The 24600-nt window shown below is 51.7% G+C and overlaps 4 protein-coding genes across 10 annotated transcripts; 3 read left to right on the forward strand and 1 right to left on the reverse strand.

Annotated features, from left to right (window-relative positions):
- The first annotated feature begins 209 nt into the window (after nt 1–209).
- On the forward strand, nt 210–5695 carry tfr1b (transferrin receptor 1b). 2 transcript variants are annotated; one of them, XM_049749644.2, is made up of 19 exons: nt 210–298; nt 1287–1326; nt 1547–1757; nt 1849–2071; nt 2215–2352; nt 2426–2510; nt 2583–2711; nt 2795–2890; nt 2976–3115; nt 3187–3308; nt 3403–3522; nt 3630–3715; nt 3789–3852; nt 3922–3989; nt 4059–4126; nt 4201–4291; nt 4373–4600; nt 4790–4939; nt 5003–5695. In XM_049749644.2, the coding sequence occupies exons 1-19, from the start codon at nt 222–224 to the stop codon at nt 5213–5215; spliced, it is 2349 nt and encodes a 782-aa protein (XP_049605601.1). In that variant the 5' UTR covers nt 210–221; the 3' UTR covers nt 5216–5695. The 2 variants fall into 2 exon arrangements, with proteins under 2 accessions (XP_049605601.1, XP_049605600.1); XM_049749643.2 differs by having other exon boundaries at nt 3922–4126.
- A 130-nt stretch (nt 5696–5825) lies between these two features.
- On the forward strand, nt 5826–14610 carry tnk2a (tyrosine kinase, non-receptor, 2a). 6 transcript variants are annotated; one of them, XM_049749636.1, is made up of 23 exons: nt 5826–7039; nt 7125–7235; nt 7915–8011; nt 8071–8185; nt 8487–8649; nt 8717–8787; nt 8884–9096; nt 9224–9373; nt 9441–9536; nt 9773–9954; nt 10098–10224; nt 10288–10434; nt 10507–10601; nt 10664–10858; nt 11001–11092; nt 11163–11207; nt 11276–11484; nt 12375–12581; nt 12799–13331; nt 13610–13748; nt 13820–13915; nt 14081–14208; nt 14405–14610. In XM_049749636.1, exons 4-23 carry the CDS (start codon nt 8072–8074, stop codon nt 14409–14411), a joined length of 3009 nt encoding a protein of 1002 aa, XP_049605593.1. In that variant the 5' UTR covers nt 5826–7039; nt 7125–7235; nt 7915–8011; nt 8071; the 3' UTR covers nt 14412–14610. The 6 variants fall into 6 exon arrangements, with proteins under 6 accessions (XP_049605593.1, XP_049605594.1, XP_049605595.1 ...); XM_049749637.1 differs by having other exon boundaries at nt 7915–8000; nt 8072–8185; XM_049749638.1 differs by having other exon boundaries at nt 7918–8011.
- A 135-nt stretch (nt 14611–14745) lies between these two features.
- On the forward strand, nt 14746–18786 carry tmtopsb (teleost multiple tissue opsin b). The gene is made up of 4 exons (XM_049749655.1): nt 14746–16451; nt 16809–17137; nt 17606–17839; nt 18082–18786. The coding sequence occupies exons 1-4, from the start codon at nt 16061–16063 to the stop codon at nt 18331–18333; spliced, it is 1206 nt and encodes a 401-aa protein (XP_049605612.1). The 5' UTR covers nt 14746–16060; the 3' UTR covers nt 18334–18786.
- A 1137-nt stretch (nt 18787–19923) lies between these two features.
- and1 (actinodin1) lies at nt 19924–23952 on the reverse strand. Its single transcript, XM_049749645.1, has 7 exons — nt 23816–23952; nt 22646–22690; nt 22399–22547; nt 21914–22315; nt 21595–21843; nt 21192–21452; nt 19924–21078 (listed from the first exon to the last, which is right to left on the reverse strand). Exons 1-7 carry the CDS (start codon nt 23901–23903, stop codon nt 20152–20154), a joined length of 2121 nt encoding a protein of 706 aa, XP_049605602.1. The 5' UTR covers nt 23904–23952; the 3' UTR covers nt 19924–20151.
- Nucleotides 23953–24600: the final 648 nt, after the last annotated feature.

Here is a 24600-nt window from a genome sequence, read left to right on the forward strand (position 1 = left end):
CTTAAAAGAGAAAATTAAAAATAAAATTATTACTGATTAAACGTGCCTTTGGTGTTTTTCCTCAGACTTATTGGTTCAACTACCTGCCATACATAGTGGAATTTTCCCCGTAGAGACAGAAAAAAACAAGTTAGGCAGAGTCAGAGATTGGCGACGTAAGATGGCCGCTGGTGGCTTCGCCCCTCCTGACGTCTTTTTATGACGTATACGGAAATGCTCTCATGGTGTTATATGACAGGCCAGAAGGACACATCCTCAAGTATCTATCGGCAGCGGCGAAGCGGGAGCGCTCCTCAAGGTGAGATGAAATGACCTGAAACGCGCATAATTATAATTAGAATAAATCCGTGTATTTTTCGACCGTACGCGGTCGCACCGCTTCCAGCCTTCGCGCAATTAAGACCGTCTTGCAATGTCACGTAAACGACATCTCGCCTGCCAAAAAAAAAAAAAAAATGAAAGAACCTCTCTCCGGCCATGTGCGTGCAGTCAGAATGAAACCAAATCCACTTTTACGTTATCTTAATTGTCGCAATTAATTGCCAAAGAATGGGTGAGATTTTCAAGCCCCTGTTTAATTTTCATTCAATTTATTGCTCAGAAAACAATGCCTGATTTCTAACAAAGATCCGAAGAAAAAATTTGACATAATTTCTGACGCGCCTGTTGGATTATACTCGTCGCGTTCGACACATCGTGGATATTTGTTGAATTTCTCGCCCCTCTTAGATGTTTGTATTAATGTACTTCCGTGAAACATTCTACAGCTCATGGCACCTTTAAGTTGCACGTGCAAGGCCTCAATAATGAACGTTCCTCCCGCAGTACTTCGACATCACTTAATGTCGTAAACTAACTTGTTCCTCTTTTGCTACTAAACGAACTTGTTTCCACTTTGCATGGAAATGCTCAAATTGTGGTGAACACGAGCTCAATGCAGACCAAAATTTAAATGCACACCTCTTCCTGGAAAGAGTTACAAGGTGAAAATTAGCCTGCATCCTTGTGGGTCGGTCTGAGAAACCAGTTTTGATTCTTTGTACTGATTGTCCTCAGGTTGCTTTGCAACTAACAATTACGAAGCAGCACGTAAAAGGAAGTGTTTGGCAGTTAATAGTTTAGAACGGAAAAAAAACCTGCCAAGACGAGGAATGCATGAGGGCAACTCGAGCTTTTTCCTTTTCACCTTGAAGTCAAGTGGCTGAGAATGAATCGACTGTGCACATTTGTGTGCCGAACAATTTTGCTGAATGTGTCAAACTTAATTGCCAAAACATCTCTTTCAGAATCAAAATGGATCGAGTCAAGTCTACGTTTGACACCATGGTGAGTATGCAACCCAAGTGAGAGTCTTTGAAAATAATGCTCTTTGTTGTTTTTTCCAATTGCAAAATCAAAGAAATGAAAGACAATCAAAGAAATGAATGGTTTGCATCAAAGTAGTACATGGAAATCACCACTTCAAAGTCAAAGCTTGCTCTCAAAGCCAGAAATAAAAATTTTTTGGGCAGTCAGGCCCCAAACTTATCCTTCCGTCATCCCTCAGTTGAAAAGTGTCCGGTACAGCCGCTTCCCCACGCAGCGTGACGAGGAGACCAACCAGAACGTGATGTTCAAGCTGTCAGAGGACGACGACAATGCGGAAGTCGGGCCGGCCGACGGCTCGCCAAGATTCCGGCGAGTCCCTGACAGTGCCTTCAACGGCTGGCGCCTCTTTATCATCCTAGCGCTGAGCTTCCTGCTTGTCTTCGCTGTGGGTGGGTAGATTGGCGCGAGGGCGTGTTGTCTATTTTTTTTTTTGTTTTATTAGACTATGTGAAAATAAGTGTGAGTTGGACATTTTGGCAGGCTGCTTGGTGGGTCACTTCACTGGGAAGAAGCTCGACACGGAGTCCGCCAGCTGCCCAACTCAGTCGGTGCTGGCGGGAGTCGCGAAAGAGCAAGGGACAGGGAAAGGCGACGACAACGGTAGTGAGGACGTGCCGCAGGAAGAGGTCCCGATGAGCTGGAACGAAATCAGCCAGCTTCTCGACGACAAATTCACCCGCCCCGCTTTCGATGAGCGTTTCAAGTAAACTGCCAACTCGCGCTTGCTTTCCAAGCACACGTCACAGGCGGCGGTTCGATGAAAATGAAAGGCCGCGTGTGAACGTGTGACAAAGACAAAGTTGGCGTTGTTTAAAGAACGAATGATGGAACGGAATCTCTCCTCAGGACCTTTGACGTGCCGTCCCGGTCGGCGGGCAGCGAGGGCGACATCAGTCTGGCCGCGGCCATCTCGGATGAATTTAAGGCGCTGGACCTGGAGACCTGGTCAGACGTCCACTACGTTCAGCTGCAGAAACCCAACAGGTGCTTCACCCGTACCCTCGCCTCGTTGGTTTCCCACGTGGTCTTGGGCTAATGAGCGCGTTTGTCCCAACAGCCAGCGCCCCAACACCGTCACTTTCGGCAGCGAGGTCTTCAAACCCACCGGTTATTTGGCCTACAGCGCCATCGGGAAGGTGGAGGTGAGCGGCGACAGCCGTTCGCCGGTAATTAGCCAAGGACGGCAACGCTCAAGATGAGTTGGTGTTCCTCAGGGCAAGCTGGTGTACGCCACCTACGGCCGTCGTCAGGATATTGATGCCGTCCGGGCGGCCGGCGTGGAGGTCAATGGCAGCGTGTTGCTCTTCAGAGCGGGAGCAGGAAAGCTCACCTTTGCCGAACAGGTAAAGGCTGACACTTTCAAAAGGCGAGAGATTATTGGTGAGACGCACTTTCCACTTATTTCTCTTTTGTGCCGATTGTTCAGGTTGCCAATGCCGAGGCCCAGGGAGCCTTGGCCGTCCTCATCTACCCCGACCCGGAAGATTTTGATAACATGGCCGACTTTGAACTTTACGGCCACGTAGGTGGCGCCGGCGCGCAATCGGCGTGCCGCTTTCACCAGGAAGCTCGCGCCTCACTTTGTGTCTGCTTTTGGCCGCCGTCAGGTGCACCTGGGTTCGGGCGACCCCTACACGCCGGGCTTCCCCTCCTTCAACCACACCCAGTTCCCGCCCACCCGCTCGTCGGCCCTCCCCAGCATCCCGGCTCAGACCATCACCTTCCCCATGGCTACAACCCTCCTAAAGTAAGCCCGCCCGCCCGCCCGCCTGCCTGCTGCCCGCTTAGTCCGTATGCTGAGCCTGTGCCTCTGTGCAGGTCGATTGGCGGCCCAAACAAAATGGGTGGTGTGGAGAAGATCAGCGTGGAGGTCAACAACGAGCTGGTCAACACCAAGGTCCACAACGTGTTTGCAGTCCTCAAAGGATTCATTGATCCCGGTATGGTACAAGTAAATTTGCGCGTGGCCACTTTGTTGCCATCTGGGTGCGGGCGCTCGGAGTGAGTCCCGACTTGTGCGTTTGTGTGCCGCAGACCAGTACGTGGTCCTGGGGGCGCAAAGGGACGCGTGGGGTCCGGGCTACGCTAGAGCTACTGTCGGTTGCTCCGTTCTCATGGAGATGGCCAAGGCCTTCAAAGACTTGGTGGAAAGAGGTAAGACGCAAGAACATCTCCATGCCTGATTGGATTTTTGGGAGTTGCTTTCTGCTCCACGTGGACAAATGTTCTTATTTGCGTCACGTTTGGACGGCTTTGTCCAGACGGTGTCCGGCCCAGGAGGAGCGTGGTGTTTGCCAGCTGGGGCGCCGGAGAGTACGGGAGCGTCGGCGCCACAGAATTTTTAGAGGTGAGTGCTGCTTATGGTTTGGCCAAATCCACACTTTTTTTGTTTTTCTCAACAAAAAAAAATCTGTTTTCAGGGTTACCTGTCGTCCATCGACCGAAAGCTAGTCACCTACATCAGTCTGGATGGCGTGGTCACGGGTAGGTCCAAAGCGCGCACAATCAGTGACCCTCAACATTGTTAAGCACGTGTGCGTGTGGTGTCGCCAGGTCGCGGCGGCTTTGTCGCCTCAGCAAGTCCGATGCTTCGCAAATTGTTGGAGGACACCATCAAACAGGTAACGGGACTCAATTGTTTTTTTGGTGCGCAGATTTTCCCCACAATTGACAAAGCTTTTTGCTGGCAGGTGAAGAGCCCGCTGGATCGGGGCACTGTGTACAATATGGTGGGACAGACGAAATGGGAGGCCAACGTGTGAGTTGTGCCGCCGTGAGCCTGTGACATCATCGCGAGCGCTGTCATAAGAGAGTCCTTGCGCCTATTTGCAGACTGAGGCCTATGTCCGTGGACGACCCGGCCTACCCCTTCTTGGCCTTCGCTGGCGTTCCCTCCATCTCCTTCCACTTCATCACTCCCAATGTGAGTCTTCTGGGCCGCGTTTCCACTTTTTGCGTGATGTGTTTGTGGACCTGAGCAATTTTTTCTTCTTCTCGCCGCAAGATGGAGACCTACCCTTACGACGGCACCTGCCTGGACAACGCGGACCACCTCAACTACAACACGGCCCAGAAGACTGGCGCGATAGCGGTGGTGGCTGCGCAGTTGGCCGGCCGCATGGCTCTCCGCCTGGTCCACGACCACATGCTCAGCTTGGACATGAGCGGGTACCGCAAGGTCCTCCTCAAGGCCTATAGCCCGCTCTACATGCATGTGCGCAACCTCGTCAAGGTGAGCCCCGGTGCCAGTTGGGAAGATCTCAAACTGCTTGGAAATGCTCGAAACAAGTCGCTTTGAATAGATTGGCTGACTCTTTAGAAGTTTGGAAACCCATGCAAGGGACCTCCTTGGTTCTGGGCCCGCATGATTTGAGCGTTTCTCGTCAAGCGTGCCGCATGTTTACAAAGGAGTCTTGTGCAGAGTGGTGAGCTGGAAGGCGTGGACCCCAAATGGCTGGCCAACGCCTACGGATCCTTCACGCGAGCGATGGCCAACCTAAACCGCGTCATCACTAACACCGACCCAAAAGAAGAACACGGCTGTCGGCGCGTCAACGAGAAGCTCATGAGTGTAAGATGTCCTTTTAATGGTGTAAGGTGACCAAAAACCAAGCTTCTTATCTCCGGCCCTCAGGTGGAGCGCAACCTCCTCTCGCCGTATGTGTCCCCTGTGGAGAGCCCTTTCCGCCACCTCGTGCTAGGCAGAGGCAAGCACACCTTGGCGGCCCTGGCCGAGAACAAGGATCCTCAGGAACTCCGCATTCAGCTGGCCTTCGCCAGCTGGAACCTGAAGATGTGCGCCCATGCCGTGGTCAGCGACATCTGGGAAAACGACAATCAAGTTTAGAACGTGTGCACGTGCGCGCCCCCCCTAAAGTGTGAGTGAAAACGGCAGAAAGTGAAAATGCATTTTTAGGCACTTAATTGGCTGTCAATCACAGCTCTGTCCCTTTCAGGTATTATTTCTATTTGACACTTCACATCAATTGAGGGCACTGCCGCTCCTCTTGTAAGAATGAAGGAAATGCTGTTTTGGTGGGGGTGGGGGGCTCCTGGTCCCATCCTAATACTTGAAAACTTTGCATGCTACTGACAACCCCCCCCCTCACCTCCCTCGCCACATCTTAACCACCCAAACACTGAGGACCTTATTTAATTTTTTTTTTATATGAAGTTATCGGAAGCAGTGCCTTCCATAATTATGACGGTTATACTGTCTCATCTGACAGCAGTATCTGCTAAGCGAACTTAAAACTCAACTGTTGGCGCCGAAATGGAAGCAGCTAAAGCTTTCGAAAATATCGTCACACCTCCCAAAAAAAATAAATCCAATTAAGTGAAGCAGGAGAATATTAATCATGGCGTGCAAAAGCCTCCAAAAAAAAAAAAAAAAAGTAAATGAAGCAAAGCGGACCAAAGTGCTCATTGAAGGCAATTGGCTACAAATTTTGGCTTAAGGACCAGTTGGTGCAAGCGATCGGGGGCAGTGAGTCCCATAATTAATGAAACCCATTATCGGGGGCAGTGACTCCCATAATTAATGAAACCCATTATCGGGGGCAGTGTCTCCCATAATGACATCGAGTGATGGTAGTTTTTATCTACCAGTGCGTGTGTTTATTTTGCCTTTTGTTTTTTTACACTTGTATTTATCGGGAGCAGTGCCTCTCATATTTCACTCCAAGGGTGGAACAACTTATCGGGGACAGTGTTTCCCAGAGTTTTATACGTATTTATTATGATTTTTGCTTTGTGGTAGCTCCTTGGGGTTTGTTTTCTTCCTCACTGAATTTCCTTCTTTGTCGCTAGGGAGAAAAGTGTCATCTTCTATGCTTGCTGCTAAGATGCTTTTTTTGTTTTTCTGTGTTAAAATTGGAAATCAAATGATTATTGTGGTGACAAATTCATGTGCAAGTCAGGTTTCTGTTCTGTGACGACGTAATTTATGGCATCTCTGTTGAATATCCAATGTGCAGCGCTGGGGGTGGTTTGTTAACAGTTAAATGTTATTCAAAGAAATGTTATGCAAAATCAGAATTTGCAAGATTTCTAACACCGTGTGTCCTGAAAAGAAATATAGTTGGTCCATACAAGCTAATTAAATTGCAGCTCATCAATCAACTTTGTTACACTTGAGAGGGAAAAAAACATCAAGTCACCTTAAGGTAATTTGTTACATTTAGTGTGGGTACTGAATTGATTGTCGGATTTGGGATTTCTGTCACTTTTGAAAAAATATTTCTGCTTTGATGTTTGGCGAAGATTGGAATAAACTCCTAGCTGTGCATCCAATTTATATTTGTATTCGTATTTTTTTTTCTCATTAAAACGTCATCTGCGGGAAAATATTCTCGTATTTCTAGTTTTGCTACTTCCGGGATACCGTGCGACGCGGATGAATCTCAATGTGGTGCTCACACGCAGAGCTTTGCGAAGGGCGGCGAAGCACGACTCTTGCCACGGCGGAAGAACGCGACAACGGTCCCGTTACATCTCTACTCATTTGCCGATATACCAACACGTCCTGCTCGAGATAAGCCGTGCAAGAAGACAAACCACGGCGTCGAGTGGTCTTCAAGCCCACCTCCACTGGTCGGTGTGCTCTGTTTTCGTCTACGGATCAGCAAAATGGGGAAAATAATGATAAACGCAACGTGATCATCGCCATGTGGTAAGTTACTATGTTCTATTTCAAAGCACGAAAATTATATAAATGTCATTCATACGTCTTTATTTTCCTGACTTAATTCCTTCAGTTTTTCTAGTTGCAATTGGAGGCTGGCGTCTCACCTGCAGCCACGCTGACCTGCTATGACTCCTATTCCAGTTTTGATCCAGTTCTAATGCATCAACAGCGCGTGTGCAAGGTAAAACCGGACTAACTTAATATGGGCTTTTCTACGGAACGCATGCAGAAACATTTTTGTGGTACCCGACTTTAGAACCCTGGACTGGATTAAAAGATTAAACAATTAGCGGTCGTCTACTGGGTAAACAGACGGGTCACAACATCCCTGCAGTTTTAGAAAACCCTGGAAACTAGCTCATAGTAATTGTAATAATAATTACGCGTCGGTGTCACCACAGTAGTGTAAGTCTCTAAAAAAATAATTTCAGTTATCCTGTTTTGACTTCTTGTACTAATTTTTCAAATGAATAAGAATCGCTAGATTCTGTAACATGTATTATGTAACTGCAATCTGAATATGTTTTTTTTTTAAATAAATTAATTGATGTAGCCCAAGCTGCTATATTTGGAACGTTGGCCTGTTCCGAACCTCGTTTGAGGCCGCAAACGCGTTCATGCAGATGGGAGCCTGCGGCCAGTGGTTGCCATGGTAACCGCGGGAGTGAAGGGGGGGTGCTTAATGTGTGCATAGAAAGAGAGCTACTACATTTAATCTCATCGTGTATAACATCCACTTGGCTGTGCCTCCCTTAAGTGCATGCGGGGAAGTATCCATCTCTCCGTCCGTTTGTCTGCATCTTTATTTGCTGCCTCCCCCTCTTCCTCCTCCTCCTCGATAGCTCTGCTGAATTATTTAGCAGGGTGGCCGAGAGGGAAGCGATGGAGGTGGCGGCGGGACGTCGTGACTCGGCAGCGGCGGCCAGCGTTTGGATAGGAGGACGCAGTGAGACAGAGGGAATGCCAATTTGTCTTTAGGTGGATGCCGGCATCTTGACACTAGAAGTCTTGTGGCAGATGGGGGACGGCTACATGTACCGGAGGCTCCCCTACGCCAGGGGAGGAGAGGCGGCCGACGAGGAGGACTCGGAGGGGAGAGCCGGGATGCCGGAGAATGCCGGGAGACAAATGGTGAACGTGGGGGGAGGCTGCGCTACAATCACTTTTCATCGGTGGGGGGGGGCTTTGTCCATTTGCTCCAAATGCAAACTGGCATTTCGTAGCTTGCAGTCAAGCTCCTTCGTCTTCCGGTAGAAAACATGAAGCTCTGTCTTAGCGAGTATTGGGATCTGACCCTAATTTTGTCAAATTAAATTCTGCCAGGATCTGAGAGCAATGTAAACATAGACGCTGCAGTTTTAAATGGAACTCTGATGGGATCGGATCCAGATTCCACAGCAGTGTAAATGCAACTTGTGTGGTTTTGGTGCAGATGCAGGGAGAGGAGGGCACGGAGTGGCTTCTGGAGCTTCTGATGGACGTGCAGCTGCAGCAGTACTTCCTGCGCATTCGCGACGAACTCAACGTGACGCGACTGTCGCACTTTGACTATGTCAAGAACGAAGACCTGGAGAAGATCGGCATGGGCCGACCCGGTCGGGTTCTTGACGCCCACCTGCTGCGTCCCGTGTGCGTGTTTTGATGGAGATCATCTGTCTGCAGGTCAGAGGAGGCTGTGGGAGGCCGTCAAGAGGAGGCGAGCACTATACAAACGCAAATCCTGGATGAGCAAGGTAAGGTGCAATCAGGTCAACATGACACGCTACAAGCTGGAATGTCAAATCCATTGCGATCGGTTTCAGATATCACGTTTTCTCCTTTCCTTGCAGGTGTTTCCCGTCAAGCGTCCTGACGCCGAGCCACAGCCGGCCCCTTCGCTCGGGGCGACGGCATCCGGTGGCTCCTCGTCCGCTCCCGGGGAGTCGGCAGCCTCGCTCACCTGCCTGATCCGAGAGGCGGAGCTGCAGCTGTTAGAGCGTCTCGGCGACGGCACCTTTGGAGTGGTGCGCCGCGGCGAGTGGAGCGCCCCCGATGGTCGAGCGGTGAGACATAAAAACGTCATATGACTAAATTACATTTTGTATTTTTCAGCCTGTCTGCTCCGCTTACAAAATACTTTGACAAACAACAACCCAAATCATTCAGCAGTTTTAATTTGTGCTCTGGCAGCTCTCCGTGGCGGTGAAGTGTCTGAAGGCCGGCGTCCTGGAGTCAGACGGGCTGGACGACTTCATCAGAGAGGTGAACGCCATGCACTCACTCAGCCACCAGAACCTCATCCGCCTCTACGGGATCGTCCTGACGCAGCCCATGAAGATGGTGAGCCACACACGCGCGTACACATGCGGGGGGCGGGGTAAATTTTGAGTGGTTCGGCTGTGGTCAGGTGACGGAGCTGGCTCCTTTGGGTTCCCTGTTGGACCGGTTGAGGAAGCGTCAGGGTCACATTCTTATCTCGTCGCTCTGCAACTACGCCGTGCAGGTAAACACACTCCGCACGTGTTGCTCAACTTTTGGAGCCTTTTGTTCTTTCCGTCGCGGGCAGATTTAGTGGAAAACTTTTTTTGTCATTCTTTACATTTATGAGTCAAATGTAATTGTGTCATTTTAACAAAACAAAAGATCAGAATCAAGTAAATAGTTTAGTCTGGGATTTTATATTTTGGATTTGTTTATTTTACAATACTCACTTGTCCGGTTTTGGCTGCGGCGGTGCAGGTGGCGTGCGGCATGGCGTACCTGGAGCGGCGCCGCTTCCTCCACCGCGACCTGGCGGCCCGCAACGTGCTGCTGTCCACCAACGAGACGGTGAAGATCGGCGATTTTGGCCTGATGAGGGCGCTGCCGTCCCACTCCGACCACTACGTGATGGAGGAGGGCCACAAAGTCCCTTTCCCATGGTGCATTTTAAAATATCTGCTGAAACAGATCATGTTCTATGGCGCAGACATTAGCGAGCGTGCTAACTGCTCTTTTGCTAAATTGCTCAAAGACAACCCGAGCAAGCATTTCAAACAAATTGCCCCCCGTTGATTCATTGCAGGTGCGCTCCGGAGTCGTTGAAGACTCGCACCTTCTCGCATGCGTCCGACACCTGGATGTTCGGGGTCACCCTGTGGGAGATGTTCACCCACGGGCAGGAGCCGTGGCCGGGCCTGAACGGGAGTCAGGTATTCTTCTCGTGGCAAGGAGTAACTGCTGGGTGACAACTTGAACATGTCTGGCCTTGGCAGATCCTCCACAAGGTGGACGTGGAGGCAGAGCGGCTATGCAAGCCGGACGACTGTCCGCAGGACATCTACAACGTCATGCTGCAGTGCTGGAGCCCCAAACCCGAGGAGCGGCCCACCTTCGCCGCCCTCAGGGACTTCCTGATGGAGGTATCGCCGCAAGCTCCCGTGCCTTTAGGCCGGTTTTCCCGCAGCGCCGACGGAAACGTTTTACTTGTTCAGAGCACGCCCGCCGAAATGAGGGCCCTGCAGGACTCTGCCGAGGACAACAAGCTCCACATTCAGATGAATGATGTCATCACCATAATCGAGGGAAGGTCAGTCAGCAGAGCTGCCCAGTTCAAGTTTTGGTTGTAACTCCGTGCGTTTGTCCTTCTAGGGCTGAGCACTACTGGTGGCGCGGTCAGAACCGTCGGACGCTGCGAGTGGGCCCGTTCCCTCGCCACGTGGTGACAGCGCTGACTGGCCTGTCGGCAGAAGACATCAGCAAACCGCTAAAGCACTCCTTCATCCACACGGGGCACGGAGACACGGACCCGCACAGGAGCTGGGGCCACGCTGACCGCATCGACAGGTTCGTTGCACTTAGGGACAAGCCTCCTTTTTCTCCACTAGAGTGCAGCCTCGCACCATCAGCAGCAGTTCAACCATTGCCCGCTTGTTGTTTACGGGACGGTTGGCACTTTGGTATTCACCCGATACATTTCTCTCTTCAGTCTCTATTTGGGGAACCCCATGAAGCCCCCCGACGTCCTCGGAATGGACCCCTGCATCTCGAGACCGACCAAACTCCCGAACCGGACCAAGAGTAATTTCAACGTGCATTTATTGTCAACATTTTTTCGCGAACCAATTGTCACATCTTGCCAAATTGACAGAGCAAGCCCCGCCTCGTCCTCCCCAGCCTGCGGTCCTGCTCAAAAGTAAGAGTCCCTCTGCCTCCGTGCTAAGATGGCCGCCATGCGTGACTCTCCCTCCGCGTGTCTGGCAGAGCCTTTTTACGACTCAGTGATGGAGGACTACGATGACGATGAGCAAAGCGCCCGGCCCGGCTCCGAGAGGCGGAGTCTGTCGCTGGGCCTGAAGCTGCGCCGACCCGACTCTGGCGAGGTGTCGCTCATCGACTTCACCGACGACAGCTTCAGCTCCGCGACCACGCCCTCACCGCTCACTGAGACCTTGGACCAGGACACGCTTAAGGTACGCTTTTATCCAGTTGCCGCACATTTTGAGTTAAGCCAAAACTGTCAAACGGTGTATTTCTCGAACTAGCATTGTTTGTTGAATGGAATTACCCAAAACGGTAGCTCTTACTTCGCGATGGCCGTGTACAAAAGCATTAGCAGCCCTTCCGCCCGTGTGTCGGATTCTCCAAGTTTGTCATGACAGAAAATCAATCAGATTCTTGACCCGCTCTTGCTTTAAGGCAAGTGGACATTTTTCTCCCCCCCCCTCCGTCCTGGAAATCTCGTCAGGGGTGCTTCTCCTCGGATGCACACAATGTGACAAGATGGCAGTCATTGATTGGCGTGACGCTGCTTCACGCTTTCATGCGCCACTTTGTCGCTTTCTCCTTGCTCCACTCTTACATCAGCAGCAAAAAATAGTATAACACGTATGTCCCTATTGGGTGGGACTGTCCATTTCGCTGGGCTGCTTTAGTGTCCTTGACACTTGACTGAGGACTATTGGAGGCCCCGGAGAAAGTGCACAGTCGCCCATGATAAGGGACTAATGGATTTCTAGTGTATTCAATTTCCAGCACAGAAGACACGTCATCCCTGCTTTATGTACTCAAATCACCTCACACCAAATACAGTTAAGCCTCACAATTGATGCGGGTTAAGGACCAAGCCTCGATGCCAATAACAAAAATGTTTGAAGAGCACACATATGTATTTTAAAGTCAAAAGTAGCAGTTGACTTAAGTGTCTATTTACATCTATGCTAATTTCGCTTAGCATGTCTATGGCGTTTCACATGATATGTTAGCATTAAGCTCGCAGACTTTGGTGAAATACACTTTTCAAGTCGGGTTGAAATGTATTCAAAGTTGAAATAATATAACGGAGTTGTAAACGGTCTCTTAGGACACCCCGTCCATCCTGGACTGGCCCCTCCCGCAGCCGGCCTACGATGAAGTGGCACCAGATCTGCGGGATCAATCCGAGGACCAGGAGGTGCGCTCCATCAACAAGGTGGTGGTGGAGGAGCCCCCAGCCACTCCCGCCAGCGCCGTCGCGTTGGCCCGGAGCGAGTCCCAGTCTGCCGACCTTTTCCAGGAACTCCAGCGAGAGGTGCCACGGGCATTTATTTGACGTTTAACCCCGGCCGTGACTCCCATGTGTGCGCCTCAAACATTGTAGCTGTGCCAATGTCAATGTTTTGAAACCTTATCTGGAGTAATGCAATTTGGTACAGTGGAAAATCGAGATCAGAGAGCGTAAACTAATAAAGGGGCCTTGAAGCTTAAGACAGGAGGTGCTCAGGTTTTTGTTTTTGTGCTTGACCAAGGTGATGGTGAAGCTCCAGGTTCCCATGACGACGGGCCGCTCGCTCCCCTCATCGCCGCTCCCCCTGCCGTTGGCACCTCAGCGGCAGATTGGCCCGCCCCTACCTTCTGAGGAGCGGCCCATTCTCCCGCCCCGCAGCCCAGCATCCCTGCTACGCCCCTCGGTGGGGGCGGCCCACCCACGCCGCGGCTCCATCTCGCTGGAATTGGAAAACACGCCCCCCCAGCTGCCGCCGCGGGAGCGAGCCCTCTCCCAACCGGGCTCTCGTTCGTCTTCGCCGCTCACCCTCGCACCGCCGCTGCCGTCCCAGTCGCCTGCGCCGCTTCCGCCGCCTCCGCTCTCAGTGTCCCCTCGCCGGGCCTCAGGCCTCCTTGGTCCTCTCCTGTCCTCTTCCTCGCCTCCTAGAGTAACATCTTTGTACTCGTCTGGCTCCTCTTTGGACCCCCTGACTTCACGCGGAACTTCTGCTGCCATCGACGGCTCGCAGAGCTCCGCCCGTGCCCCGTTGCCGGAGCGACCGGCTCTACTGGAGAGGTAGGATGTGAAACGGGAGCGATGACAAAATGACTCAATTCACTAATTCTATCTTGACCTTAGTTGTTGAACTGAAAATGGATTTAGATGACCTTTACGGCCATGATCTGTTGTTAAGGTGGTAGCACATTTACTTGAAATGTGAGCCTTGCCCTGAAACATCATCCCTAAGTGAATGGTTGGCTTCTAGGCACGACAAAAAGGAGCGCTGACAGAATTATCAGTAGATGGGCAGAATGAGCCAAATGTCAGCGGTAATGATTTGACTTGTTAATCAGATACGGCGCTGCCAACATGGCTGCAGTCAAACCCATGATTCAGCATCCTGCCAGAGCCAAGCCCAACTCCTCCTACAACAACAACAACAATGGCCGACTGTCGGCTGACCCCGCGCGACATGAGCTGAGCGTCACGCAGGTGAGAAACCAACCGAGCGGCGGAATCAGTGTGCTTTTCTGATTGATTGATTTGAAATGGATCCCCATCAGATCCAAGAAGCCGTCCACGGCGTCACACTGGACGAGTGTCACGCTGCCCTGCAAGCTCACCACGGGGAAGTCCGGCAAGCCATCAACCATTTGAAGGTGCTGCCTCATCCGTGGCACTTTTGTGTGGTCAAAAGTATTGAGACACGCTTGAAATCTTTTGGCGAAGAACAATATAGCGAGGAAAGACGGAAGTTGTTGTCAAACAACCCCGAAACGCTTTTGAGGTACCCAAACGCATGATGTCATTTCTCATTGATCAAGGTGGAGCAGCTGTTTGGCGTTGGCCTGCGCTCCCGACGCGAGTGCGAGGCGCTCTTGCGGCGCTGCATGTGGAACCTGGAAGAGGCCAGCTCGCTCATGCTGGACATGTACGGACCACACGGCAACAGGTCTTTGTTCAGACACTTTTAAAAACTGCTCACAGCCACCACCCCCCCTCCCGTTCCTCTTTCGGCATCCTAATTGATAATTTAATGATGTGTGGGCTATTCAATTTTCCAGAAGACATTCACATAAGACCGGTGCTCTTCTGGGATCTGTCGTAGGGACGCTCGGTTTGGTGTCAAATCTTTGTTTGTCTGGCAGGAAGTGACAGCGGGAGATGACGACGACGACGCTTCACCCACTCAAGGACCAGCGAATGTTCATCTTGTTGTACTGTTGCTAACTGCTTGCACCAACTGTCGCCGCATTATTCCATAGCGGGACTGCTTATTTATTTTCATTCACTTCATATAACTCTTACAACTGTTCCATTCGACCAAGGTTGAAATAAAAGTAATGTGAAAGAATGGCGTCTGTCACGGCTATCGAGGAAGTCTTGCAGAAGGAAAGTTGTGAGACTGTCCAAATGACAGACTTGACTGACTTGATCAAGCAAATTTAAAATCCCATGCTTGCAATTAGAAACTGAGAGGGAACAAAATGATGATTCACTGCTGGCCGGCTAGCCTGTCCTCAACTTGACCTTCTGACGGTTGTCCACTACCCTTCCGAGTGGATTGCGCAATTTTCTATTTGACTATTTTCAAAGTTTTGACGGCTGGCATACAAACAGCAAACTAATGCCGTTATCTATTTGAGATTTGGTGCTTTGCGGTATCTGCGACGACCTTTGAGTCAGTTGCCGCATTATGTCGGGCGGCATACTTTTCCGAAAGGGAAAGCCCCAGTCTTTTAATCAGCGGTCGGAGCAGCAGCAGCCACTTTGGAGTTTTTTTTTTTTTTCTTTTTTTTTATATCCCTAAAGATGACCTTGCACGGTGAACGTGCGTCTGCACATGCAGGCTTGTCGTATCACGGCGCGCAAAAGCCCATCGGGGCACTTTGACTCAGCGGAAACCGACAAGAAGAGAGTGTTTGTGTCTTTTCTCAGCTGCTTTTGAGGTTTTCTGCTTCGTGAATGCAATGTGGAATTTTTTTCCCACCGCTTCTGCCCCACGCGCGTAACCTTGACTAACGTAAACAGCGCCTGTGAAGAAGTTGCGGATACCTCCCGGCCTAAAAAAAAAAAAAAAAAGCCACTTGAAAGCCTCCCCCGTCCCATCCAACTATCAGTACCCACACACATGAATATTTGCACATTTCTTTAGTGTAGCTTTCAGATTGTCAATCGTGCCGCCCTCCAGTCCGAATTGATTCGTTCTCGTTTGTAATCATTTTCCTTCCCTCTTATTGATCGCATGTTGCTAAGCGGAAGGCTGCAATCACGAAGATTTAGAGAACAAGTCGGCCAAGTGACTCATCCTTGAACCGGAGCGCGATCGAAGGTGTCGGAGATGTTCCTCTCCCTCGAGGAGGCCGGGAGGAACATCAAAAACAAAACGAGGTAGGCACCCGAGTGCCATGAACAACAAAAAAATGCAAATTGGGCCCCTCGGCGCATCACCCGCACTCTAATCGAATTTGTGAAAGTTGAACACACGCTGACTGTGATTGTTCTTGAGTGCGCGACTCCGCGGCGCGCGCACTGGGTGAGAAAAGCGCAGACTTGTGAGGCGAAGAAGAAGCGCACTAAGGGGGCGGAGCCACCACCACACTTGTCCTCTCGCTGAGCCGAGCCTCGACCCGCTCACCAGCTCGATCCTCTTGCCGTAGCAGCCCCATGCTACTTCCGTGCGTAAAAGGCGCACGGGACGGAGGCCGCTGGGCGCCTCATCGTTCTCGACCTCGTCCTCCTCTTCCTGGTCTTCCTTCTTCAGATGGCTTGAGTAAACTTGACTCGGGTCCGAACTCGGCGGTATGATCGACTGCGACGTGAGCCTGAGCTACGCGCACTGCCCTGAGGGTGGAGGCGCCGTCGCTGCCTCCGCTGCCGCCGCCCCCACGGCCAAGTACGAAGAGGTATCCGGCTCGCCGCCGTCGCTCAGCCCGACGGGTCACCTCGTGGTGGCCGTGTGCCTGGGCTCGATCGGCACGCTTGGCTTGGTGTGCAACTCGGTGGTGCTGGCCCTGTTCTTGCGCTACCGGGCTCTGCGCACGCCCATGAACTTGATGCTGGTCAGCATCTCGCTCAGTGACCTGCTGGTCAGTGTACTCGGGACCCCCTTCAGCTTCGCCGCCAGCATCCACGGACGATGGCTCATCGGGCGCGCGGGTTGCGTGTGGTATGGCTTCATCAACGCCTGCCTGGGTGAGTCTAGGCACCGCCAGTCACGTTGCTGTTTTGTGGACTGTGGCTTTGAGAGGGATGTCGTAGTCATGTTTACCTCGCGCCCGTTTAGGAAGGGGAGGGGAGGAGTGGGTCTCCTGGACCGGCTTTCGCCTGGGCTCATTAGTGCTGATTGCGTCTGATTTTGTCGCTCCAGACAATTGACAATTGAGCAATTAGCAACACAGGATTTGATTCGTTGTTTTGTCCTACAGTGTGAAGAGCAAGGCGGTCCTGCTCGTCTCGCTGTCTCCATGGTTGCGACGCAAAACTTGTTTTTCCAGTAGGGGTCAGGGTCGGCTGCTCGCCGACGATCATGACGACCTTTGTCCCACTTAGGCATCGTGTCGCTGGTCTCGCTGGCCGTTCTGTCGTACCAGCGCTACCGCACCATGACGGCGCCTAACGCGGCCGATGGGCGCGACTTCCGTCCGGCGCTGACCGGCATCTGCTTCTCCTGGTTCTACTCGGTGGCCTGGACACTGCCGCCCTTGCTGGGCTGGAGCCGCTACGGGCCCGAGGGTCCCGGCACCACCTGCTCGGTGGATTGGCGCTCGCGGACGGCCAACAACGTCTCCTACGTGGTATGCCTGTTCGCCTTCTGCCTGGTGCTGCCCTTCGGCGTCATCGTCTTCTCCTACGGCAAGCTGCTGCTCGCCATCACGCAGGTGAGCGAGTGACGAACGGCTTGTCCCCCCCAAATGCCAAACGGTCCAAGTTTGCCTCTGTCTCATCAGACCCCGACTGCTTGCAGATCTTCTTTTGCGGGGCCTTCTTTGGAAGAGGCTTTTTCTTGCGGGACTTAGAATGATGCTGAAAACGCAAAGACGCTTGTTTGCTGACCAATCTTGCGTAAGCCAACTCGACCTTGATCATTGACCTCGCTCTGCTTAGCGAGACGTGCTAACTTCTAAGCCTTTGTTGGCCCGACAAAAATTTCAATGCGAGGAATGTGTCTTTTGGTGGAAGCGGATTAGACGCTCTACTTTGATCCCTTGCAGCTGGCAAATAGTCAAAATATGGACGGTACGCGATTCGTCTCTTCATTTTTGTCCATTTTCTAAAAACAAGTAGGAAACAAACTCGCAAGTCCTTAAAAACGTTTGAAGGCAAACTTTTTGTGACTCTTGTTGCAGGCACGCAGCACTAGCTCTGTGGCAACACGGCGGCGGGAGCGGCGGGTGCTGGTCATGGTGGTCACCATGGTGCTCTGCTTCCTCCTCTGCTGGCTGCCCTATGGCGTGGTGGCCCTGATGGCTACCTTCGGGCCTGGGGAGCCCCCCGGCCCGGAGGCCAGTATCATGCCGTCGCTGCTGGCCAAGTCCTCGGCAGTCGTCAACCCCTTCATCTACATCTTCATGAACAAGCAGGTATGCTTGACAGCAACCTCCATCATTCAAAACAGGAGACGTTTATCCACGGTTTGTTCTCATATTCTAAAAACATGCTCAGTAGGCCAATAATGTGTGCCTTGCCATTGGCTGGCGACCGGTTTAGGGTGTCCTCCACCTACTCCCTCGTGAGGAAGAGAGGTTCAGATGATGGATGGAGGGTTGAAGTTTTTGAGATGCGCTAAACTGCTTGCCTGTCCTCAGTGTGTGCATGTGTGTAGTTCCACCGCTGTTTCAGAGCCTTCTTCAGATGCTCGGCCGTGGAAGGAGGCCCCACTTTCTCCATGGTGACCAAGACGCTACGCAGCGTCCAGCCGGACCTGCGCGACCGCCACGTGAGCACCGCCGCGCCGTCGTCTGCTCACACCTCGCCGCCATCCGTCCGCCGGTCTTCAGAGGCGGACGACCGGCCGCCAAGTCTCTCTGACCGTCCTCGACCCAGACTCGCTCTGGTGGCTCATTACAGACAGTGACTGATGTCTCTTGACTAGAGAGGTCCCGGCGGTGCTTGAACACAAACAGTCCCTAACCCACAAAGAGGTCACGGATGAGCAAATAAAAACAGTAATGGCTTGAAAATGAAAAGCTCCAGCGCTGAGTGGGGAAAGGCCCACAACAGAGTGATGTTTATTTTGTTTTGCTGAGTAGGTTGCTTTGTTTATTTGATATTTGCTACATAAAAAGTATGTACATATTTAAATTACAATTTAGTAGTTATGTTCCTTATTAAAAATAGCTAACATGTTTATTTCATTTTTGTAATATTGCATCTATATTTTTTACATTGTTTAAACATGTGACATGATTAAAAACATTGTTTGCACAGTCATGTTAATGGTTGGATAAAATAAGCATGTTTTTTAGTTAGATTCAAGTTTGATTCATGTCATGAATCGAATCATGATTAAAAGCATTGTTTGCACATTCATGTTCGTAATGGTTGGTGTTTTCATTTCGATTAAATCAAATATCTTTTTTAAAATATATTAAAAGTGAAGACAATTTGCAATTCTAGTAATGACACACGAATTTGATGCACAATTTGTCTTCGCGGGCCACATAAAATGATGTGGCGGGCCGTATCTCGCCCCCGGGCCATGAGTTTGACACCTGTGCTTTAGACCTTCACCAACAGAACTCTCCATCTGTTTACTTTCGTATTTTCAAGTGCGAGGCACACGTCCTAACACTCTGTTTTCCAGCCCCAGGAAGCAAATAGGGTTTAGTCACTTTAATTGGTCAAAAACTGCTTCATTTTGGATTATTCGCGGGATTCGTTTGGAAATTCCGGATGTGAGGAGGGCAAACTTTTGCGGTTGCCGAAGACTGGAGCGGCGTCAACGCTCGATTGGGGGTAGGCTTTCATCAGCTATGTTTTTTTTCCACGCTGTCGCGGTGATTGTTAATCCTACTTTTATTTCTTTTTTTGTTTACGGTCTTCATTTACTAACCAACCTTCGTGACCATAACGACTGAAGAGGCAGAACGCTAACTCGCCAAAGTGAAAATGGTGAAAGTGCTGATGCGAAAATTATGACGGAAAAAACGTGTGGTTAAATTAACACCAAAGGCATTGTTGGAAAAAAAAAAAGCAATAAGAAAGACTGAATTTGGCATACTGAATAACAAAAGAATCATACACCAGGCGCACACGTTTTTATTAGGGTTAATGCCTGCTGTTGAAGCAAGTAAACATGATATTTGGTCAATTGCTGAGCGTTAACAAAGTTATTGCGGGTGTAAGCCAATGGCTGTGTAACTCTAAAACAGACTCAGCCACTAGACTCAAGTCTGTGGTAACTCTAGTCAAAATGATGGTTTGTCAGGCAAAACTAAAATTCAAATGGCAGGAAAGGAAGTTAATGACAGAGAAATGAGCTACGGTTGGAAGGGGAAGATGACCTTCGACCCTTATGACAGCATCTCAAACGTGCAGTCTCAGCCCTATGGCTCAAGTCATCCGTCCACTTCTTCAGCTGCTATGCGCAAGGAGAAGAAGGAGAAATACGCATTATAACAATGTGAATCCAAATGGTACAGAGGAATGAAAAGTGGCTGAAACCAGCATTCAAGTGCTTTTTAATAGAATATTCCAAAGCAGAAGTAAACTAGACTTAAATCATGCGGCTTGGACTGCTTGGAGGAAGTCTGGTGAGGCTTGGTCGCCCCCTGTGGAATCCAAGCGCAGGGCCAAGCTCATGTTCATTGGCTTTATGAACTGGCATTGCATGGGGGTCTGGTGGGATGTTTGTGTTTTCGAGTCCCTCTGCAAGCTGGTACGCGTTTGCGCTCTACTTCTTGCGATAGTCGTCGTGCTCAGGGAAGCGGTCACCGTAGCTTCTCAGTATGTCCTGGAGGCTGGGCATTCCTTGAGGGGGCGTCGGCATGTTGGAGACGTAAGGCTCATCCTGGCCACTTTGGTAAGGCTCGGCCTCGTTTGGGTCTTGTTCTGACGCCTCGGGTTGGACCTCGTGGCGGGGCTGTTCGGGTTCAAGACGGCGCAAGCGGCAGTTGCGATCAAACTCAGGGTCGCAGTGCGGGTCAGCCGGCTCCAAGACGCCGCGGCGGGTGCCATCGGCATTCAGGTGGGGCTCATAGGATTCGGCGGGATAGGGGACGCGGCGGTGGACACCCGATCGGGGCTCAGTCGGCTGCACCGGGAAGCAGTCACGGTCATACCCGACGTAGCACTCGTAACCTTCTCTGGTTTTTCCCGGGGGGCCCAGAGGGTGGCGCTCTTCCATGGTTGGCTCCTCAGGGTGAGAGAACAGGTATTGTTGGCGGGCACCGTGGCGGTGCATGGCAGCGCTATCTCTCATGGCCGAGAAGGGATCGTTGGGGTCCGTTTCGGGCGTCGCTTCCGGGCGCGGTGCGTACGGGTCGCTGCCCTGAACCTGCGCCATGAAGCGGCGCAGCATCGCGTACGGGTCGTTGGCGGGCGGCTCGGCTGGGGCGCTAGCCTGATGGTACGTGGAGTAAGGGTCGCCGACTCTGTTAGCATGAGCGTTAGCATCTCTATACATGCCGTAAGGGTTGCTGTAATGGTCAGCAGCGGGATGGGGGGCGCGGATTGCGGCCGCCTCCTCGCTCGCCTCCTGTTTGTACGCCTTAGGGGGCGTGGCGTATTTGCTGGCGGTGAGGGGGTTGCAACCCTCATCAAAGAGGGGGTTGCAGGACCCTGGGCCAGCCGGGGAAGGCGGGTTGTGTGCCCGTGGAGCCTGGAAAGAGAAATGTAGCTGCATGTCATTTCTGCCAGGATACTTGAGTACCTTTTTCAGGTATCTGTACTACAGAGGGGTTCACTGTACTTGCCAGGACATAGATAACTCACCAGTGGGGAGGCGGCGAAGGCGCAGTTTGGGTCCCTGAGCGGGTCACAGCTGGGGTACTGCGGGTAGTGGCCGTAGGGGGCCTTCTTCGAAGGCTTGCAGGTAGGGTCCTCTTGGGGGTCGCAGTCCTGGTGAGCGTGGGCAGGAGGAGCCCCGGCGGCGGGCGGGTATCCGTATGCGGCCCTCAGGTGGTACTGCTGACACTCGACATCATCGGCTCCGCAGATGCGCAGCACCTCCGCCTTCTGTTCCTGAAAACGTTTCTACTCCATCGAGTCGATGGTTTGATGGCAAAGTCGAGTCAATATTGTGTGCTGTCATTTCTGCCAGGATACTTGAGTACCTTTTTCAGGTATCTGTACTACACAGGGGTTCACTGTACTTTCCAGGACGTAGACAACTCACCAGTGGGGCGGCGGCAGAGGTGCAGTATGGGTCCCTGAGTGGGTCACAGCTGGGGTACTGCGGGTAGTGGCCGTAGGGGGCCTTCTTCGAAGGCTTGCAGGTTGGGTCCACTTGGGGGTCGCAGCCCTGGTGAGCGTGGGCAGGAGGTGCCCCGGCGGCGGGCGGGTACCCGTATGCAGCCCTCAGGTGGTACTGCAGACACTCGACATCATCGGCTCCGCAGATGCGCACCAGCTCCGCCTTCTGTTCCTGAAAATGTTTGTATTCCATCAAGTCGACTTTGACGGCAAAGTCGAGTCAATACTGTGTGCTGTCATACCTTGGAGACGAACGAGACTGACGAAGGCGCGTAGTAGTACTGAGGCGGCTGAGGATCTTTGGCTGGGGCGGCAGACCGTACAAAAAGAGGGGCAGGGGACTTGGCCGGGGACGGGACGGAGGCAGGCAGCACCAGCGGCAGGTAGGGACTTTTCCCGGCCATCAAGGCAGCATACAGGCAGGAGGCTTCCTTGGTGGGGTCGCAGATTTTGAGCGGCGCCGGCTTGGGGGGCTCGGGCTTGGGCCGGCTGATATAGGATGCCACGCAGTTGGGGTCATCTGACTCGGAGCAGGACTTGTAGACCTCCCCCAGGTGGGTCAGGTAGGCCTTGTAGGAGCGACGACCTTCAGCACGGTTCTTGTTCTGGAGGTAGGCCAAGTAGATGCGGTCCAGCTCCTGTACCTGTGTGTATGTGTATGGGGGGGGGGGGTTAGCCGATGTTGTCAAATGTGAATTCGGATCAATTTTCGACAGTGTGGACTCACCGCCTCCTGATTGCCGTTGTCGGTGAAGTACTTGTACCAGTTCCAAAAGTCCGAGTGCTGCTTGTACCAGCTGATGTTCCTGCGATTGCGGATCAGTCTCCTGTGGGAAGCCGCCGCCTCCGCCCTCGCCTGGATGCCCCCCCCTCTCGCTGAGGGCAAGACAAAGACGCCGTTAATGGTTTGCACATCGCCGAGACGGCCAAAGTTGCAAACTACAGTTTAAGTAGGCGGGTGTTGCTGCATTTACCGTCCTCTTTGGCGTGGCCGCCAATGGGTCCCGCAGACACGTTGGCTGCAAACACAAGAGAGCAAAGACCAGGCATGTGAAGAAATTAGTTTGTGGCCCGGGTGCTTATCATGAGGACGTTTGGCTAACTACACGGGCGGTTGCTGGCCTCCGCCGCCGCAGGGCTTTCTGGCTGCAGCTCTTTGTACATTTTATAGGTGGGCCCGTAACACGGGGCCGCATGCTGCGCCATAAGTGAATTCAGCTTTCCTTTCATCTCCGCAGGGGAAAGGTGTGAATGCTTTCCAGAAGGACGAACGGCAGGGCGATGATGACTTGATGCTGAGGAAGCACTAATGGGCTTTACAGCAAGAAGAGGCACCGCTGCAAAATTAGCAGTCTCAGATTTTGCTGTTTATAGGAAGACTGAGTCAAATGTTTTTGTAGAAAGTATCGTTTATGAGTTTTACATTTTTCTCAGTGCTGCTTGTGATGGGAATGGAAGGATCTTTAGACTTTTTTTTTTTTTTGACCCAATCAACAATCAGCATCTGGTGCATGTAAAAGCAAAGGAAGCCTTTGAAAAGGCAATGCTGACACGTAGTCATTTTTTTTCAACAGGGGCAAAACAATACGCCGCTGCTGTTTAAATGGGAAAAGAACGGGCGGGGCTTGCGAAGCGGCCAATCACCTCCCACCTTTGCCGACCCCAAGCAGGTGTGCGGAGGATGTTGATTCTTATTAAGACAAAGAGAGCACATGAGCAGAGCTCCTCGCCATCGTGGCAGGAATGGAAAAAAAGAACCACGTGCCTTTTAGCAGCTTGAATATTTGCGTGTAATCGGGCATGGATATGAAATGCAGACGAATGTAGCCATTCCAAAGCTATATTAGATTATCACCTAGGGTTGACCAAGAAACAGACACCGACAGACTTGCAGATTTTGTCAGCATGTCAGAAAATGGGCTTCTTTGTGTCCCAAAAAAAAAGGTAAAAGATGATATTAACTTTGACTTTAAATCAGTACTTGTACTTTGATCATCCCACAAGTATCGGTACTTGTACAGAAGTAGAGAGTGGGAATACTTTTGCCACATTCTATTCCACGACGGCCACCCTCAAAAACTTTTGAGCAAGTCTTGTCAGTCCGCACTTTTGACTTTGGGACGCCTCCATTGTGGTCAACTCACCGGGCAGCAGCAGCAAGACCACCAACATGGCAGCCAGCGTGGCGGCCGCTGTTACGGCAGAGAGCCCGGTCCTCCTCGCTGCAGCCATGACTCTGCTCGTCTGCTCTAGTCCGGTCTCCTACCAGGGTGGTAAAAAAACACTACACTACTTTGAACCTGCACTGCACAAGGTCAAAAAAGTTCTCTTACCTGCAGTTGCTCTGACGACAAGAAATGATGGCGGTTCGACTGTGTGCGATGCAGACCTCCCTGAGACAGACTGGCTTGCACGAGGACCTGGGCCAGGTTTTAAACCGGGCCCGTCATCACAAGCGCACGAGAGGTATTCATTAACACACGCACACACACGCCGACAGAGCAGAGGGCCACCTCAACAGGGCCCCCCCGTTGGCCGGCCAAGGGCGGCGCCATTGCGAGGAAGTGTCATTAAAAGCAGGAAGAAAAAAGGTGGGAGGGCCACCCCCCTCCCTTTTGTTTCGGGGCAATGCTGAGCCATGGTCCTTCACTCCAATATGATTCGTGGAAGTCTTCATTTCAAAGCCCCAATGCAAAAAGTAAACTGAAACAGCGTTCCAAAAGCCAATACTTCAAATTGATGGAAATCCTTGCGGGTGGGGGGAGGGCGGTGTACCCCAACGCACAGTGCTTCCTTCTTTTATTGTCATTGAGGTCACCTCTCAGCACACACAGGGTGTTACTCCTTTCTCAGGGCACGCACTGCAGTGTTGCGAGGCCGAGGTTGGCGAGGTACTGGAAGACATAAGCTCTTCTCGGCACACACCGCC

Source organism: Syngnathus scovelli, chromosome 18 (genome assembly GCF_024217435.2).
Source record: "Syngnathus scovelli strain Florida chromosome 18, RoL_Ssco_1.2, whole genome shotgun sequence".
In the NCBI taxonomy this organism is placed as follows: Eukaryota; Metazoa; Chordata; class Actinopteri; order Syngnathiformes; family Syngnathidae; genus Syngnathus; species Syngnathus scovelli.

Coding starts and splice junctions, on each gene's coding strand:
- tfr1b (XM_049749643.2), top strand. CDS start 222: ATGGTGTTATATGACAGGCCAGAAGGACACATCCTCAAGTATCTATCG. Junction 2,712..2,794: donor AGCTCACCTTTGCCGAACAG/GTAAAGGCTGAC, acceptor CCGATTGTTCAG/GTTGCCAATGCCGAGGCCCA. Junction 3,716..3,788: donor GCGCCACAGAATTTTTAGAG/GTGAGTGCTGCT, acceptor ATCTGTTTTCAG/GGTTACCTGTCGTCCATCGA.
- tnk2a (XM_049749634.1), top strand. CDS start 7,212: ATGCATCAACAGCGCGTGTGCAAG. Junction 9,097..9,223: donor GCGCCCCCGATGGTCGAGCG/GTGAGACATAAA, acceptor GTGCTCTGGCAG/CTCTCCGTGGCGGTGAAGTG. Junction 12,582..12,798: donor TCCAGGAACTCCAGCGAGAG/GTGCCACGGGCA, acceptor TGCTTGACCAAG/GTGATGGTGAAGCTCCAGGT.
- tmtopsb (XM_049749655.1), top strand. CDS start 16,061: ATGATCGACTGCGACGTGAGCCTGAGCTACGCGCACTGCCCTGAGGGT. Junction 16,452..16,808: donor CTTCATCAACGCCTGCCTGG/GTGAGTCTAGGC, acceptor TGTCCCACTTAG/GCATCGTGTCGCTGGTCTCG. Junction 17,138..17,605: donor TGCTGCTCGCCATCACGCAG/GTGAGCGAGTGA, acceptor CTCTTGTTGCAG/GCACGCAGCACTAGCTCTGT.
- and1 (XM_049749645.1), bottom strand. CDS start 23,903: ATGGCTGCAGCGAGGAGGACCGGGCTCTCTGCCGTAACAGCGGCCGCC. Junction 22,316..22,398: donor ACAACGGCAATCAGGAGGCG/GTGAGTCCACAC, acceptor ACATACACACAG/GTACAGGAGCTGGACCGCAT. Junction 21,079..21,191: donor CCTTCGCCGCCTCCCCACTG/GTGAGTTATCTA, acceptor TTCTCTTTCCAG/GCTCCACGGGCACACAACCC.